This window comes from Lagopus muta, chromosome 1 (genome assembly GCF_023343835.1).
Source record: "Lagopus muta isolate bLagMut1 chromosome 1, bLagMut1 primary, whole genome shotgun sequence".
Classification (NCBI taxonomy): Eukaryota; Metazoa; Chordata; class Aves; order Galliformes; family Phasianidae; genus Lagopus; species Lagopus muta.
Window position 1 is genome coordinate 75945001 of NC_064433.1, and position 18696 is coordinate 75963696.

Sequence of the window (18696 nt, forward strand, 5' to 3'; positions counted from 1 at the left end):
AGTGATATAGACCTCAGTCACAAATGGATAAACATCGTTACGCACTCAAGTGCTACAGTCACAGACTGCTGACAGATCTTCCTGTGCTCAGAGACAACTTCAGTGAATTTTCAGGGGCTGAAGCCTGGATATGGACACACAGCTAGCTATAGATAACAGCAGTTCGAAAATTAAGCTGACTTTCAATAACTACTACATCCTACAGTGTGATTTTCTTGATTATTAGCATGAACGTAATTATTACCTTGTGTGTTGGACTTACTAGTTCACAGTCTGAACCAATGATTGAGCACCAGGTGAGAAGGTGTGGCTAACCAAGGGAGCAAGCAGTGCACCTGAGTGACCAGAAGTCATGGACCAGGTCCACACCTCCTCGTTTTCACGTAAGAGTTAGCAGCTAAGGAATGGCATGTCTATTTGGAAACTGCTCTCCTCAAGACTCCATGAGCCTTTGGAAAGGGTGAGCCACTTCTTGCTGTATCACTTTCTAAACTAAATCTTACTGAATGCAAGTGCGCTCCTTATTCTAGTAGAAGGCTCTATCACCTCCTTCTATTGATGCATACACTGGAAGTGATCTGAAACTGTCTCTAGACTGAGAATCTATTGTTCACGTAACATAACAAGTACCAACATATTTCATAAGCCTTGAGCCATTGTCTCTGGAGGTGTTTAAGAAATATTTAGATGTGGTACTAAGGAACATAGTTTAGTGGGAAAATATGGGTGGTAGGTGGATGGTTAGACTGGATGATCTCAGAGGTCTTTTCCAAACCTGGTGATTCTATCATTCATTAAGACATGTTAGCACCCTTTTAGAGCTCAGCAGTTTTATGCTGTTTTAAAAGGATGAATCACTTCAGGTTCAGATTCCATTCCCCCATCAATAAAGCTCATACTGATTTTATTTCGTATACATGTCTGTGTGTTTTGTTTGCTTATGTTTTGTGTCTTCTAATGGATGTCTTCATCTCCATTTCTTCAGGAGTCTATACACAGCAAGAAAACTCTATTATAGCTTGAAAGTCCATGCTTGCAATATATATAGTGTGGCTGTAGTAGGAGTAGTTACTGCACAGCTGTGAGTGGGGTCTTTAAATCACAGAATGCAGAATTGATGGATGAGAAGCTGGACATGAGCCCAGAAGGCCAACTGTGTTCTGGGCTGCATTAAAAAAGAGGTGGCCAGCAGGGAGAGGGAGGTGATTGTCCTCCTCTACTCAGCTCTTGTGAGGCCCCATCTGGAGTACCGTGCCCAGGCCTGAGGCCCCCAGCACAGGAAGGATGTGGAGCTCTCAGAGCTGGTTCACAGGAGGGCCACTAAGAGTGTCAGAGGGCTGGAGTACCTCTCCTACAAAGGAAGGTTGAGGGAACTGAGCTTGTTTAGCTTAGAAAAGAGAAGGCTCCAGGAAGCTTCTGCTGCTAGAATACAGGCCTCTAACTGGACTCTGCACTGCCAATCACAACCCTCTGAACTCAGCCAGTTTTCAACCCACCTCACTGTCCATTCACCTGTCTCGCACTTCCTCACCTGCTCTATAAGGATGCTGTGGGAGACAGTATCAAACTCCTTGCTAAAATCAAGGTAGACTACATCCACTGTTCTCCCCACATCCACCCCACCAGTGAAGGCCTGGAGTATGCCCAGAGAAGGGCAACAAAGCTGGCACAGGGTCAGGATTACAAATCTTTTGAGGAGTGGCTGAGTCAACTGAATTGTTTAGTCTGGAGGAGGCTCAGGGAGATCTTATAGCTCTCTACAACTACCTGAAAGGAGGCTGGGGCAGGGTGGGGGTCGGTCTCTTCTCCAGTATAACTAGCAGTAGAAATAGAGTGAAGGGTCTCAAGTTGGACCACGGGAGGGTGGTGGTCAAGAAACATTTAGATGTTATACTAAGGAACATGGTTTAGCAGGAAAATACTGGTGATAGGTGGATGGTTGGACTGGATATCTTGAAGTCTTTTCCAAACCTTGGTGATTCTATGATTCTAAGCTGTAAGGCATTCCCTCAGCACTCTTTTCTCTAGACTGTCACAGATAACTTCTCTATCCTGTAGACCCAGGTGAAACGAAAGACTGTTCCTGGTGAATCCAGAAAGGAAGAAAGGATTTACATTGTACATAGAGCTATGCTACAATGTAACACGCTACCACTAGCAGGCCCCACTGTTAGAAAGGGCATGAGGATGTGAAGAGCTCCAGGAAGGACAAAGGTCTCTTCCTCACGAACTGTTTTCCAATTATCTGTGCTTCTGGGCTGCACAAGGAAGAATATAAGCCAGCACCTTCCATAGCTATACCTCACCTGAAACTTCTCTTAATCCGAAGAAACTGGTCAACTCTTTTTGCTTAAAGTAACTACTAGAAAGTTAGTCAAGCTTTACCACAAGACATGACCCTTCATTTTCTGCCTGCCAGGACCTACCCAGTAAATCCACCATATTCATCAAAAAACAATAACAACTTCACTCCTAGATCTAAAGAAAGGAAGAACATTTTTCTAGGCCATTGTTGGCAATCAAACACCTGGATTAAGGTAAGACTTCTCACCTTTACCCAGACCACAACAACATTTCCGTGATACCTTCAAAACTACTAGAATTTTGTTGTCTGGCAAACACTGAACAAATGCAGCTGTGCAAAAACAGATGACAGTGAGTAGCCTTGATCAGGCTACAACTACAAAAGTGTCAGGGCCCCAAGCATACGTTCCCAGAATCATAAATGTATAGGGTTTGAAGGGACCTTAATGATCATCCAATTACAACTCTGCACAGGCAGAGTTGCTATCCCCTAGATTGGGCTGGCCAGAGCCCCATCCAACCTGGTCTTGAACACTTTCAGGGATGGGGCAGCCATAACTTCTCTAGGCAATCTGTTTCAGTGCCTTACCAACTTTTTTGTAAAAAACTTCTTCCTAACAACTAACCTAAACTAGAAGAGGGGAGATTTAAAATTGCTTCCCCTTACCCTATCACTACATGGTAAAATGCCAGTCTCCATCTTGTTTATAGGCTCCCTTTAAATACTGAAAGGCTGCAATGAGGCTTTCCCAGAGCCTTTTTTTACTCCAGGCTGAAGAGACTGTGAGAACCCTTCTTTGTTTTTTGGTTCAAAGCTTGCTACCCAAAGTATTTCTTGTGATAAGACTGAAATATCTAGGAGATGAGAGGTGGGTGTAGGCATGTGGCAATCAACATCACCATATGGACAATTTCACATTTGAAAGCATGTGTTTGGAGCTGTTTACCTTTGGAAGGGAGTGCTCAGGACTGGAGAACTGGCAGAAGATCCAGCCAGTAAATAACACCAGCTTGCTATGGGAGACTGGGAGATTATACCACTGCATCCTGTGAAGGCAAGATTCAAGTTGATGCCTCCATACTCCCTCTTACCAGCTGGCAAGGCCAGGGAGATGGGAACTAAAGGAGTTCCTGCTGAGATCCAAAAGCCAGAAGCTGTCCCTCCAAGAAGAGCTGACTCAACCACTTTGGACTTAAGTTTGTACTGCCAGTGGAAGTTAGCACCATGGTCACTGTCATCATCAATGGAACAACGCCTGACAACCCACCACTGCTGAAGGTCAACAACTGAACTATGAACCACATTGGACCCACGGTGGTGATTACCTCCCTCTTGTTTCCTACAAGAACTCCTTGCTTCTATTTCCTATATTTTTTATTCTCCTTCTTCCCTTTTCCATCTCCCTGAACAACTACAATTTGTAATAAACTGGTCAGACCACCATTTGAACCATTGTTTCTTAATCTCACATCAGGCATACATATATCAAAGAACCTCCTCTCCCTCCCATAAATTGGAGTGAGACAGGCCCAGCTCCTTCAGCCTGTCTTCATAGTAGAGCTGCTTTAGCCCTCTGATTATCTTAATGGCCCTCTTCTGAACACACTTCAACAAATTCCATCTTTCTTGCAGTGGGGACCCCAAGTTCAGATGCAGTACTCTAAATAGTGCTTGATGAGGGCTGAGGGAGACAATCACCTCCCTTGCCCTGCTGGCCACTCTTTTGATCCAGCCCAGCCTTCCAGGTTGCAAGCACACACTGTTGACTTGCATCAAGGTTTTTATCCACCAGAAGCCCCATGTCTTTTTTCCACAGAGCTGCTCTAAATGAGTTATCCCTATCTATGCCCATGTCTGAGATTGCCCCAGTAAAGACGCAGCACCATGCACTTATTATGCCTTCTGGGGAACCGGCAGCCTGGACTGAAGTCCAGCACAAAAAACACATCCAGCTTGGAGACACCTCAGCAACACCTGTTACAATCAAAAAGATTAACGCAGTGGAAGGGCGATACAGGGGTATAACAGCAAAGGGACTAAGACAGATGGGATGGTATTACAAAGGGAAAGAAAAGGTGCTCACCCATCTCTGATGATCTAGGCTCAGAGGAAAGCCTCCCCAAGAGAGGGATCTCCAACCAGATATCCTTCCACAGTGGCAGTCAGCCTTAAATAAGGTCTAAGAGGTGGAGCCAGGTACCACCCCTTCCAATTACACAGGTGAGTTGCCTTCACCTGTGCTCTCAGGGCTGACTGGGCCCTTTCCCCAGGTGCTCAATCAGTGGTTCAGGCCATGACTCAACAGTTACATATGCGCAGATGTTCAGGATACCATCACCAGGTTCCTTGGTTATGACCATCCATACACCTCACAGTTCTGCCCATTGGCTACTGTGACCATCCCCCTCTTAGAAGCAGATTGTTTCAGTTAAGGGACGGTATGCTACTGCTCTCCATTTGCTCAGATTGCCCTTGCTGGATCAATTCATGTACCAGGCATCTTCGAGAATGGGATATTTCCCCTCCTGAATGAAACTCTTCTCTGGTGGAGCAACCAATGTTTCTTTCAGCACATCACTGCAATGCATCACTGGGCCTAAGATCTTTTGAAGCTCTTCTTTCACTGGTGATGAAGAGAGACTACTCCTCTGGCTATCCCTCATGCCACCACTGTGCTTGGGCCACCCCTCTCTTAGGAAGGTGGGTCAGATCTGAGACCAGAACCCAATGAGGGTGCAAACAGAACCCTGGCATTGCCACAGGCCCCTGCCAAACCCATCCTGAGTGACATGAGCATTCAATTCAGCTGGGAGAGTAGAGTTAAATACACCCAATGCCTGGGCTTGTTTAACAGCCAGTTTTGCCTGTTAGAAAGCCTTATGTTCTGTTCTCCCGAAGTCTCACAGTTGCCCCTTTTGTTTTTTTAATGAATTTTTATAATAGTCTCAGCAGCTGCACCAAATACGGTATAAAGGAACACCAATATTGCAATATACTTCAGTACTCCTGCAGCTGCTTTGATGTTGCAGAGACTAGGAATGCCTGAACCTTATTTATTACAGCAACGGGTAGGACTTCGGCCTTTCCTGACCAAACCACCCCAGGCTCAGACCTTGCACTCTTCTGAGGATTCGTAGCCCATCTTCTTTCTTGCAGATAGGTAGTTAATGAATCTACCACCTGTCCTACCACCTCCAGTGAATCAGACGTCAACAGATCACCAATATAATGGTGCAAGTTAACATTATTAGGTTTTTCCTAATTTGCCAGGTCACGTGCCACTAGGTTATGGCAATATGTTGGTGAATGTACATACCCTTGTGGCAGGACCTGAAAGATCCACTGCCCAACTCCCCAAATGAATGCAAACTGGCCTTGCAATTCTTCAGCAACTAGAACACTGAAAAATGCACTTGTCAAATCTAGGACACAGTGATAGGTTTTTATCTCCCTACTGAATGTGTCCATTAAGGCTTTAAGCTATGGCTGCAAGAACAGGGATGGCATTACAAAAAGAAAGAGGTGCTCACCTGTCTCTGAAGATCTAGGCTCAGAGGAAAGCCTCCACAAGGGAGGGATCGCCAACCAGATATCCTTCCACAGTGGCAGTCAGCCCTTAAATGAAGTCTAAGAGAGGTGGAGCCAGGCTCCATCCCTTCCAATTACACAGGTGAACTGTTCTCACCCGTGCTCCCACAGCTGACTGGGTCCTTTCCCTAGGTGCTCAATCAGTGGTTCAGGCCATGACTCAGTTACCAAACACCCTTTGCCCACAAGCTATAGCTATATCCAAGCTAAGGCTCTCACCCTTGATCCCTATCTGATCTACAGTACAGCCACAACTATGCCTGGCAATATGCCCTGTTGATCTGAATCCTCATCCTCACCTGTTCTACCTTTGTGTTTAGGTTCCACAGGACTTTCCTTTTTTGGAGAAGCCACTGTCCCTGCCTACACTGCTGACTAAGCTCCCAGCTTGCTTTCCTTTTAGAGCACTCTGTCTTCGCCTTCTCCTGACAAAGGGCCCACTCAGCTCATCTCTGCAATCAGCAAAGACTGCTTCCCATTCACAAGTACCACAGAAATTAATTCTGACAAACACCTGCAGGATGTAAAACCTCTAATGGCTGAAATATTAGTTGGTAAGGCTATCAGAAGTTCTCTCATTTGCTAGTTTTATCCACATTCTTACCAAGAAACAAATATCCCTTTAGTCAAGTCTGTTTTCCACATTACTTCCCCCTCTCCCCCCATCACCACTTTGAACAGCCACAGGTCATGATTACATTCTTCTTCCACACTCATACTTCCTTGCCCAGAGGCTGAACTCAATTTGTTTCTAGAGCTGCTTTTGCCCAGTTTGTAGGTAGTAATGTGTTTGCAGAAGAACAAGTGGGATCTTGTTCGAGACAAAGGTCTTCACTCTGCAGTGCTTCCAAAACAACAATCTGACAACTTAGACTCACGATACTCTTTTCCCCAAGGTTACTTATTTAATAACAATTTCACCAATACATTTTATGCTTAATATACGTATCTTTAATTTTTGCCTTTTTATTTTTCAAATACATCATATATTATCTCCAGAATACTAAGACAACATGGAAGAGGCTCCTAATTAGTTTTAACTGGTGCTGTGAAGTCCTTGATTTGGAGAACTTATACGTAGTTGAAATGACAGGACCTGCCAATGCTGGGGGGGGGGGGGGGGGGGGGGGGGGAAGAAAAGCCAACCAGTGGAGTCCATGGCTTAGCTAGCATATTACAGCCACCCACAGATTCTGAGCAGGCAAGGAGCTTAAGTATAATAAGACTGCAGGAATGACTGGGGGGGGTGGGGGAGGGTGGAAGGAAGGGAGAAACGGGGGGACACCAAGAAAGTCAGGTCATCAGGACTGAATCAGTGCTTAAAATACATCTAAGAGCAGTCTTGCCCCCATTACCACAAGAAGTGCAGAGCTATTTTCAAAAATAGTTTTACTTCCAAGCGATGGCCTCAGTGAAACATAGTCCCCAAAATGCCCTCAACGTAGTAAAAAGGATAAAACAGACCTCAGAGCTTTGCAAATGCAAGGTACATACAACTAACTACTCTCTCTTTAAACATCCTCACCAGGCAATCTTAATTCCAAAGGGCACTATTTAGTTGTGTATCCTAGTTATGGAACTGTTGACACTGAGCTGGTTTGTTGTTGAAAATGGGAAGAAGCCTTCTACTGAATTACCAAAGCGCTAGTGTTCTAGTCATTGTGACCATCATCCTGGCTAGTGTTTTGGCTCAACAGCATGGAGGGGCTTGGGAGATTTTCAACCTGCCAGCAGGCTTTCCCAAATTTATCAGCAGACTTACACCCCAGACCACATCCATTGTTGCTGAAGATGAAATAGTGTACAAAGGGCCTTCAGAAACTTTTCTTTGAAGAAAATCACCAAGGAACCCAGAAGGGATAACTTGGCTGTCACAGTTCAAGATCAGGCCTACCATACATGTCTTGCACAAATGATACGAGCTGAAAGCATGTGTGACTGTCCCTTCACCAGAAATTAACCCCATCCCACTATGGTCCTTACTGTGGCCTGAATATGCAATACTTGTTGTTAACTTCTCATTGTAATAAGTATTGCTTGACAAATAAAGGTAAGGGCTCAGCAGAGTGTCACAGGAGGGATAACTAAATTGACATCTAGTGCAAGTAACTACCTAATTACAAAACCAGGCTTTTTCTCCGCCAAAGCTATTTCCATTTAAACAGCTCACTGACAATGAGTTTGGAGGAGGAAGAGGGGAAAAGGAAGAAATGAGAAATTCCTCCAGAGAATCTGCAAGCTAAGCAAGGAGCCTCACGATGGGGTGACCAGCTGCAGCTAGATCAGGGGCAGCAAGTCTACTTGAGGGCTTGCACAATTCCTCCCATAGGAGCACAGGAACATCCAGTACTATCAAGAAATGCACCAAAGAAAGGAAGTGCACTGCATGCACAGTAAGATTCACTCCTCACCACAGACAGGATTAATCAAATGGCATTTTGTGTTATGACTCAAGAGAAACATGATAGCTTACAGCTTCCATTTAAAATTGCAGCTTTCAGCTCTGAAGGCCAAGCCACAGCAACTTAAGTTGCTATTGAAAGCGGATGTAGAAAGCAGTCTGCAGCCAAAAAATTTAAAGGACAAAGAACCCAGAGACATCTACCCAAACTCCTCCTGTATGAACCTCCCTCAGGATTCTTGCTTTTCTTATGTGCAAAAATAGAGTAGAGCTAGGATGTACCATGCAACAGCCAAGTGAGTAGAAGAGATCAGGCTCTCTTCCTTTTGCTCACCTTGTGAGGAGTCAGGATATTCTCTCCAGGTTCAGTGGGTTTCACTGTGGGAATCAAAAATATTAAGTTTTGACTGAAGATCGGGCTTAAAAAAAAAAAAAAAATTGTCCAACTTGTTCTTGATTGCAGATTGGAGAGGTTTGTGCCCCCTGTGACTCTATTTGTGCCTCTAGACTCTTGGTCATCAGTTTATTCCGTTCCACTGCTTTAACCATTCAGAACTGGACCCAGTTGGACTGCTGAGGAGCCTGATTAGGAACACCACTGAAAGAAAGAAAGGACAGTCAAAGGTGCACCCCTAACAATGCCTGTTAACTCACTGCTCCTTCAGCACATATTAGAATGTCACCCTTCCTGTGTGCAGTCCCCTTCATCATAATTTACCTGGATGCAGTGTTGAAGTCACCCCAGACATCTGTGGTAGTTGATGTTGGTGTCTTGGATGCACATGCAGGAGCATCTAAGTCTAACAGAATATCTAAGACAGAAGAAGAGGGAAAAAATCTGAAATCTGTCAAGGTAGTAGAAAAAACAAAAACAATGTGCAGGTATTTAAACTGTCATGTTATACAAACTACTGGATGCAGTGGCACAATCTTTGAATAGACTCCAGCTCTTCAGAAGAAGTGACAATTTTTAAGGGCCTAGTCTGCTTTAACAGTAGCCCTTCTTGTCAAGCATGCACTGAGGCTGCAGTTCCTGCTATAGTTATTTTCTCTTGAAGAATCATTAGGTCTCTATCTAGCATATCAACTGGCAGCTTTACAACGTCTTATCCCCTCCAAGGAAATCTAAGGTCTCAGCACAAGCACTGCAACCTTAACAGTTGTTATCAGCATAAATTACAAGCTGCAGCCCAGCCCTATTCAGAAGCTTGCAGTTTCTTCTTATCACTCAGGTCAGTATGTCTGTGAATTCAGGAACAGTGCTATATCATTAGCATTCATCCTGTGGTCACGCATTTAATTCAGCATCCAAAAGACTCAGCAACCTCTTTGTTACAGCCCAATCTCACTATATTTTGCACCTTCTGGTCTTCATACTAAAAGCTAGCTCCTTTCTTATTTAAAGCCTCTCCAGAAGTGCTTTATACCTACACCTTTCAACAATCATGGGCTATCTGTATGTCCCTAAGAAAAGCAAGCAACTGAGCACTTATTTTCTGAACATTCCGCACAGCTCTGCCAGCATCCCTCAAGCACATACAAGTTTAGAAGAATCCAACTAATTAAATACCATGTCTATCTGCCCAGGTCATTTTGGCCACATCATTTGTTTTCTCCTTTTGCAAGGAGAACAGCTACAGTGCTATTTAATGGGCTAGCATTATTAAACAAACACAGAGATCTCAGGTCAAAGACAGAAAAGATCTCAGGGTACATCATGTTACATAGTTCTTTTTAAACTGCTCTGTTGATGTTACTATGAGCTTGAATGCCACTTCCCTCTACCTTCTCTATGTACCTACTAATGTTTGATAGATTGTTTGCTCTGTGCTAACATTTACCTGCACTGCTCATGTTGCTGGATTTCAGCATGGGTGGTGGTGAGACATGGTTGGCAATGGATGTGGAAGAAGCAGGAGGGATTGAAGGGACTGCAATTTTGCCTCCTGGCGGGGGTGGCAACAGACTTAGGCCCCCTGATCCAGACACACGAGGCTTGGCTGCTCCTCCTTTCTTAGTTGTCATGTTCTGTATAAAAATGAAAGGACTAGTGAGAAAGATTATCCACTGGAATATCCAGAAAAAGAGGTAGGGTCAACTGGGCTCCTTACCCCAATGTTTAGTTTGATGGTCTGCCCCTCCTTGAACCCTAAATCCAATTTAGGACGCGTGTCAGCTTCCATGGTCTCCTTGGAGATCTCAGTTTCCTGCTTCACCCACCTAAAAAAACGACAGGGAAAAGATAAGAGACTGTGGCACATAGGAGCAGAGTTTTTTTTTTAAAAAAAAAAAAAAAAACACAACACAACAACACAATTCTTTTCCACAACCTGACGAATAACTATCTTGCCTTTTCAAACCAACTACCTCACTACTCTCAGTGTAGTACAACAAAAAGCTCAAAACACCACAAAACCGAGAGACTGCCTGTAGTGTCATAGGATTTAAGAATAAGACTCCAGAGCCAGCAGGAAAGCTGAAAAGGACACGTAGGAAAGAAGGGCACATAGCAACGGAATGAGGAAAAGGGTAGTTTCAGATCAGATGCTAGGAAGAAATTCCTTCCTGTGAGTATAGTGAGACACTGCAACAGGCTGCCGAGAGGTTGTGGATGATCCCTCCTTGGAGGCATTCAAGGCCAGGTTGGATGGGGCCTTCGCAACCTGGTCTAGTGGGAAGTGCCCCTACCTACAGCAGGGGGGTTGGAGCTAGATGACCATGAAAGTCTCTTGCAAACCAAATGAATCTATGGCTTACAGATTGGACCTTGAAGGACTCCCAGCTTACATGACAGTTGGCAATACATTCAAGCATTCCTAATCGTGACAGAGCAGGGCTTCATGACCTTCCCAAGGAAACCTCTGCTATGCAAATGAGCACCACCACCCAATACATTCCAGGGGCCAGAGGGAAAACAGCATTCCAGAAAAGCACAACTCACTTGAAGTGATCCTGCAAAGACACATTGAAGTCAAAGGCATCACCACGATCTGTGAAACCAATGCCTATAAAAGCACTTCGTCCTATCAAGGAGACAGAAGGAGTCACTGGAGGTGCCTTGTGAATGGGCCTGTGTTCATTCACTCCAAAAACCATTCTGTGCTTCCTCTTTGCAACTGATCTACCACTGAAACCAGCATCTCACAGAATTTCACTGTTCCTAGCTTAGAGGATGCTCTCTTCATGCCATGTGATACTCTCAGAAGCCGAATGCTCCTCCCCAGCCCCTGGACTACATGCAACACAGAGAATCCCTCTCAGCAACCTTCCCTTCCCACCCTTCCAGACATCCTACCCAGCCTCTTCAGTATTCCCATCACTATCTCAATCCACCACATATACACACAGCTTCATCAGGTTGAGTGTCCTCAACCCCAGCACTTGGCATACTCAACTCACCAGTCCCATCCTGAATCCGAATCACAAAATAACGGCTCGAATCCGTCACAGTCTCCACAGCAATGCCAGGATATTGGTCTATGGGAGCCTGAGCAAAAAGCTCCCCTACAAATAAAGAATTAAGTACTGAGGAAAGCAACTTTTTCTAAAGCATGTCCAGGACTGTCACACACAGCTATGAGCAGGCTTAGGAGCACAGGCTCACAATTAGCAACCACAGTTACAATTTCAGCAAGCCACCTTACTCCCCTTACCTGAGACCTTATCCTCTAGTTTCACATATGCAGTTTTTCCTTTGGAAGTGACACGAAGTCTCCCTGTCCAGTCTGGATGGTCCAGTTTCCAGTCAGATGCCCTGAAAAGAAAAGCAGCTGTTCATTGACTATATCTCAACCCTTCAGCCCAATCAGCTCAGCTAACGTCTCTGTTCCCAAACCTTCAACACATGAGGCTGTCTTCTCTCTTCAAACATCACACCAGATCTCAGCTCTCCTCTACTGCTGCCAATCTACAAACATCACTCCAACTGGTCTGTCCTTCTTCCACATAAAGGGAAATAGACAACAACCAAAGAACGTCAGCTCACCTCTACCTTTATAAGCTTGCAGAAGAGGAAGACTGAAGCCCAAAAACTCACTTGGAACAGTAAATCCAAAAGGGACTAAGAAACAATTTATGAGTATTTTCTAGGAAGAGCTAGCATAAAGAAAAGCCAATCCACTATTTTACCCCATTGTTGTAAAATAATATCAAGTATCTCTGAATCTAGAGGCTTCTAGGTTACATGTATCAAGTGAAATATCATACATGCAACCATATTGATTCGCCCATCAAATAGACGCTGTGAAAAGGGAAGAAAACAGGCCAACCAACAGGAGTTAACAAATATGTTTTAAGAAATGTGAACTTCTGAGTTACTCCCCGACACTGCCAGAGCCAACAGGTAAAGTTCAACATTTGATTATCCCATCCAGAAGGACCCACATAGGCTTGAGCAGTGGACCCAGGAGAACCTTGTGAGGTTCAACGAAGCTAAGTACAAGACCTTGCATCTGAAGTGAGGCAACGCTCACTACCAATACAAGCTGGGGAATAAAAGGATTGAGCATAGCACTGCCAAAATTACCTGGGGGTACTGGTGAATGGCAAGCTGGACAAGAGCCAGCAATGTGCCCTTGTAGCTCAGAAAGCCAGCTGTATCTTGGGCTGCATCAAAAGAAGCATGGTCAGCAGGTCAAGGAAGGTGATCCTGTCCCCTCTACTCCACAATGGGGAAGCCTCACCTGGAGTACTGCATCCAGATGTGGAGTCCTCAGTACAAGAGAGACAGACCTGCTGGAGCCTGTCCAGAGGAGGGCCACAAAAACAATCCAATGGATGGAATACCTCTCCTGTGAAGACAAGCTGAGAGAGCTGGGGCTCTTCAGCCTGGACAAGACTCAGAGGTGACCTGATAGCAGCCTTTCAGTATCTAAAGGGGAGCTACAGAAAAGAAGGGGACAGACTCTTAAGCAGTGTCTGTGGTGATAGAACAATGGGAAGTGGCTTCAAGCTCAGAGAGGATAGATTTAGGCTGAGTATAAGGAAAAAGTCTTTCACAATGAGAGCGGCGAGGCACTGGAACATGCTGTCTAGAGGCATGGTAGATGCTCTGCTCCTGGAGACTCTCAAGGCAAGGCTGGATCAGGCCCTGGGCAACCTGATTTAGCTGCGCATGTTCCAGTTCACTGCGAGGGACCTGAATCGAAGGATTGTTCCTGGGCTAAGGCACAGGCAGCACGAGATGATTAAAATCTATCAGAAGAATTTAGTATGTCATCTGTAGCTGAAGTCAGCAGAACTAGAAGTGTTATGGCCTCAGAAAGTACTTCTGATCTGCTTGCAACCAGAGAGCAGCTAAGCAGGCACTAGTGCCTATGAAAACCTGCTTCCCAAGTCCCTGCTTATTCATACAGAAGGGATCATGCCAGCTGATCACTTATGTGAACACCAGAGCCACATGCTGCATTAGCTGTGCCAGGTTTGCAGAGACAACAAAAGGAGGGGGTGGGGAAGGATGCACAGGACAGCAGTTATGGTATGACCACAAGCACATGCATAAAAATGGCTTTTTACTCTGCAGACCTGCTTATGGCTTCCCACCCTCCTCTGTCTCATCTAAGCAATTATGAAATCCGATAGGCCTGATGCAGCAACACGGTCTCGGTTAGGAGGCGAACAGTAACGACAGCTGCTGCACCCTGCTTCCAGTGGGGCACTAAGCACCGGCTCCGTCCCGACCACCCACCTTGCTCCCTCACCGGCAGCGGCACTGCCTGTAGCTGAACCCTGCAGCACAGACGCCACCACCTTGACGCGATCACTGACCCCGGGCAAAAATGCCTCCTCTCTTCTCTCGCCAGCCCAGCGAGCGGACAATAAGGGCTGGGCCAGATCAGGCAAGGGCAGTCAGGGGGCGACCCTTGGAGCCGCGCACAGCCCCGTGCCGAGCATCGGCCCGCTAGGCGCAGTTCGGCCCCAGTCGCCGGCACCCTCTGACCTGTATCCGCGGTTGGAGGTTCGCGGCGGGATGCGGTACACGCTGACATCAGGCTTCACGCAAAGGACAGACTCGTACTCCAGCTCAGCTGCCGCCATCTCAGAGGCGAACCCCAGCACTCCAGTGAGGACTGAAGGATAAGAGCCTAATAAAACGGGGCACTTCCAACAGCCATCTTTGATGAGGTCAGACACCATCTGGAGGGCGCTGGTGAGGCCTTAATGGAATCAGGCCATGCCGAAGGCGGGGGGAAGACATCTTGGATCCTGGCAGCAAAACGCTCCGCAGGGGGCGGCCATCTTGGAATCGGTTCTAACAATACAATAGGAGCCGGCGCCATCTTGGGTCTTGGCAGTGCCGTCGCTCCCCCTACCCCCCTCTCGCAGAGCTTGACGTGACCATGTTTGGTGCGGGCTGATGAAGTCGTGCGGGCGCTCTACGGAATACAAATTTCTTCCGATTAGCTCAGGTTCCGGACTGGCGCAGAAGGTAGTCTTGTCGGGATTGGGAAGAGCCAGGTAGGGCTCTAGAGCGATGGTGGGTGCCGGTAAGGACCCGTGGGCTGTCTCGGGGCCACATCTGTTGGCTGCGGGAGCAGAGGTTGCCATGAAGCGACAGTAGCGTCAGGAGGAGTGGACGGGCTTCCCGACGGGGCGCCTGGGAAAGCCCCAGACCCACACCCATCACTCAGGAAAAACTAAACCGTCAGCCTACTATTAACGCTGTTTAAGCTTTCACCAGAAGGATGCAGTGCAGTGCCAACTGAAGCTATGATAAATAACTTTCTGCGTTCTGATACATTAACTAAATAGAGCCCCGTGAACAGCAAAAAAATATGCAGCCGCACTTTGTTTTGATAAAAGGAATGTGAGAATAGGTTTCAAATTACAGAAAAAAATACATTTCTTTGGTACGTTTGCAACTCCATTTGACATAAGTACATTTTTCAAATGGAATGTATAGAGTTGCGATCAGATATTTAACTCAAAAGTCTGATTATTGCTCTTCAGACTGTTATAAGAAAAATATCCTTTGCTTCACAGTCATGCCTTATTCATGTAATCACTTCCAGCAGTGCACACTTCTGTATACATATATCCTACTATCAAGAATGAAGAACAAAATAAGAAAAAACTTTGTAAAAATACTCTGAGCACCGAGAATTACCACCACTGCCATAAAACCAAATTGGTGCTTTAGTTTTACAAAAACAAGGTCTAAGATCCCACTAGTTCTATGGTTTTGTTCCTCTCTTTTTTCTAACCATCTTAATAAAAATATTAAATATTAAAATGTCTTGTTACTTACATACATTAACTAATGTAACATGACAGAAAGCACAACAATGCTTTCCAAATAATTTCCAGAACACAGCAGAGCAGCAAGGTCCCACACCACAGCAAGTGAGGATTTGCTCAAACACAATAGCAGTGGACACAGAAATAAGAGAAAGAAGCTGCTTACCTCCAGAAAGCCTCAAACATAGAGGGATCTTCAGATAAGATACCCCCACCTCCTCTGCCCACCCTTAAATGAGTTCTGAGAAGGGGTGGATCACTGCATGCACCTGAGCTCCCACTCCCCTTGGTTGGCCCTGCTTTCCTACCAGGTGCTTAATCACTGGTTCAAGCTGTCACTTAGCATTTCCACTACACTCCACCCCTCCATAGCATGAACCAATAATTGATCAGATTAAAGGTAAACCCTTTATTTTATGGTAATCCAGTGCAAAGTAATGCTCATACAACTGTCCATCATTATGTAGATTGACAAAGTATGAGATGATGATTGGTTTATGGTTTATGTTGATATTCCTTCATCAGCCAGTACTTGATAGTTCTCCGCAAGACACAAAGTTGCTTGGACTAAGGGAAGGTTTGGCTTGTGTTCCATCAGTCCCATGTAGTTCATCACCAGCTGTCATGCAGATCTTACAGTGACACTGGAATATGCTGATACCACTTTACTCCTGGTGATCTTGTGGACTCAAACTCATGGAGAGTAGTACAGATGTTGCAGAGATACAAGAAGGGGTAGGTCCACCCTCCACAGCAAGATAGAGGCCATGTTCCTGTCCTGGGTCAACACTTAGGCTTGTGCTGTGGAACGTCCTGCCCATATGTACCATCCTCTTTGTCCCAATATCCGAGACTGCATAGCTATGTTAGGTACCAAAGGGGGAGTCCTGATTTGCCAGAGAGACATGATTAAGGTCCCCATAGTGATGAAAACCAGAATGTTGACCCAGTGTCTGCAAACCATGTACACATTGCTGGGGGGATTAGAAATCCCTCAACCACCACCAGTCTCCCTTAGGGTAGCAAATAGGCCACACCATTTTGGTCCTTCTTGCAACCTTCAAGGCCATTCTGTTCTATGGGTACCTGGTTCTAAGTTTTCAGAGGCAGGAAGAAGAGTATTTTCATTGCCAATTTGGGGCAATGTCTTCAAGACAGCCTTAAGACTGCTGTTACAGCATTCAATAAGGCCTGGCCCTGTCAGATTATGTGGCAGGTGGAATCTCCAGTCGATGTTGTTTTCTTCTGCCCAGCATAGTACCACTGCACCAGTGAAATGAGTCCCTTGGTCACTTTCGATGACTTGAGGTGTCTCCTAGGCAGCCATCAACTTGATGAGAGCCCTGATGGTATATGCCTGGTTTGCTCTTGGCACTGGATAGGCCTGTATTAGCCTGCTTGCTGTGTCAGCACAGGTCAGGGCATATCTCACCCCCCTCAGACTGAGGAAGGGGCCCAATGTAATTAACCTGCCACCACTGGAGAGGATTGTGTCCTCTAGCAAGATGGGCTGTTGTTTTGGGCAACAATCTGTCTCACCCTAGAGCAAGCATTGTAATCTCAGCATATCTGACAACATCAGAGAGTTGTATGGGCAGCCCCCCATGCTTTAGCAGCTGCCCACATTGTCCTTTGTTCTGCATGCTGCATCTTTTGTTGTAACCAGCGAGCGATGTTCTCAGAGGGTGAATTTTCAGTCCATCATACTCAAGCCTGTATGTCAGCTTCATTGTTTCCTTGTGACCATGAAGATTGGTGACCAGAAACATGGTAGACATGTATGGTCCATATGTCTGACGACATATCTCTACCCCATATTTGTCAGATATGAATAGTCCATTCATGGATGGCCCACTGTGCAATCCAAAGAGTGAGTCCCCAGTACACTACCTAATTATCTGTGCAGATATTCAGGATATCGTCACCAGGTTCCTTGGTTATAACCGTCCACACACCTCACAGTTCTGCCCATTGGCTATTCTGATTATCTCCCTGTTCCAACCAGATTGTTATTGTTATGCTACTGCTCCATACCTGCTTGGATTATCCTTGCTAAACCCATCTGTATACCATACATCTTCAGGAGTGGGATATTTCCCTTCCTGGAGACTCTTCTCTGGTGGAGCAACCACTGTCTCTTCTGGTGCATCACTGTGGTACATCACCAGGCCTAGTATCTTCTGGGGCTCTTCTTTCAACAGTGATGAAGACAGACTTCTCCTCCAGCTGAGATAGGCAACCCATTGTGCCACTGTCTGTGCTTGGGCCACCCTGTCTTAGGAAGGTGGGTCAGATCTGTCACCCATCCCTGAGTTGGCAAGGTCATCTTAACTATAACTTCAGCTGTTTGTGTTACTGGCTGTACTGCCTGTAAGGCGGAGTAGGTGGCCAGTTTTTCAGTCATACTATACCTCACTTCTCCATGCCAGTCCTGAAACCAGAACCCAACTGGGGTTCAAATGGAATTCTGGCACTGCCATACTTCAACTGAACCCAGTCTGAATCACATGGAGATCTAGTTTGGCTCGAAGGGTAGGACAGAATATACCCAGTGCCTGGGCCTGTTTAAAAGCTAGTTTTGCTTGCTTGAAGGCCTCTTCTTCCTTTCCATGTTCTCATTTGTACTCATTCAATTATATGTACTCTTGCTTTTTAGGGGGTGTTTTGAAATTTTTAATTTTCCTCCAGCTGCTTCTGTAGCTGGAGGAGGGTACAACTGACTGGAAATCAGTTTTTGCAACTTGAATACCAACCTGGATTAAATTTTGCACATCTGTTTCTAGGATACTTGTATAGGCCCCTATCAAGATGCCTGCAGGGCAGGTCTCCTAGTTTTAGTTACAGGGAGGACCTCTGCCCTTCCATTGTTCAGACACTGTGCCTGATCTATACGTGCTCCATTTCCCCTAGATCAGCCATCAAATGGACTGGATGATGGCCTCTAAGGCCACTAAAGGGCTTAAGTACAGACACCAGTAGGCCATATGGTGGGGAGGTGCCTGTTGTAAGATGAGGTCTCTCATTCCTGCTAAAAACTTAGCCAGGTCCAGACTCTGAAAAGTGGCATCATAAATCATCTTCTTCATTCCAAGTCCTCCAATATGATTTTGAAGTTCCTCCATCGAAGCCCATGGACCAGTATTTAATGGGACATTGCTTTAATTAG

The 18696-nt window shown here is 45.7% G+C and overlaps 2 protein-coding genes across 3 annotated transcripts in view; both read right to left on the bottom strand.

Annotated features, from left to right (window-relative positions):
- Positions 1 to 18696, bottom strand: part of MFAP5 (microfibril associated protein 5) — a 263735-nt gene that overhangs the window by 68242 nt on the left and 176797 nt on the right. The window lies entirely within an intron of this gene.
- On the bottom strand, positions 8712 to 15714 carry NECAP1 (NECAP endocytosis associated 1). Of its 2 annotated transcripts, XM_048930652.1 has the most exons (9): positions 15697 to 15714; positions 14233 to 14668; positions 11948 to 12048; positions 11694 to 11798; positions 11236 to 11317; positions 10406 to 10514; positions 10136 to 10322; positions 9013 to 9106; positions 8712 to 8892 (listed from the first exon to the last, which is right to left on the bottom strand). In XM_048930652.1, the coding sequence occupies exons 2-9, from the start codon at positions 14427 to 14429 to the stop codon at positions 8844 to 8846; spliced, it is 924 nt and encodes a 307-aa protein (XP_048786609.1). In that variant the 5' UTR covers positions 14430 to 14668; positions 15697 to 15714; the 3' UTR covers positions 8712 to 8843. The 2 variants fall into 2 exon arrangements, with proteins under 2 accessions (XP_048786609.1, XP_048786598.1); XM_048930641.1 differs by lacking the exon at positions 15697 to 15714 and having other exon boundaries at positions 14233 to 14802.

What these genes read in the sequence shown, in the direction of transcription:
- NECAP1 (XM_048930652.1), bottom strand. Translation starts at nt 14,429, where the DNA reads ATGGTGTCTGACCTCATCAAAGATGGCTGTTGGAAGTGCCCCGTTTTA. An exon ending in TCGGATTCAGGATGGGACTG is followed by an intron (nt 11,318 to 11,693) that starts GTGAGTTGAGTA and finishes TCTCCTTGATAG; the next exon opens with GACGAAGTGCTTTTATAGGC. An exon ending in GACTTCAACACTGCATCCAG is followed by an intron (nt 8,893 to 9,012) that starts GTAAATTATGAT and finishes TCTTTCTTTCAG; the next exon opens with TGGTGTTCCTAATCAGGCTC.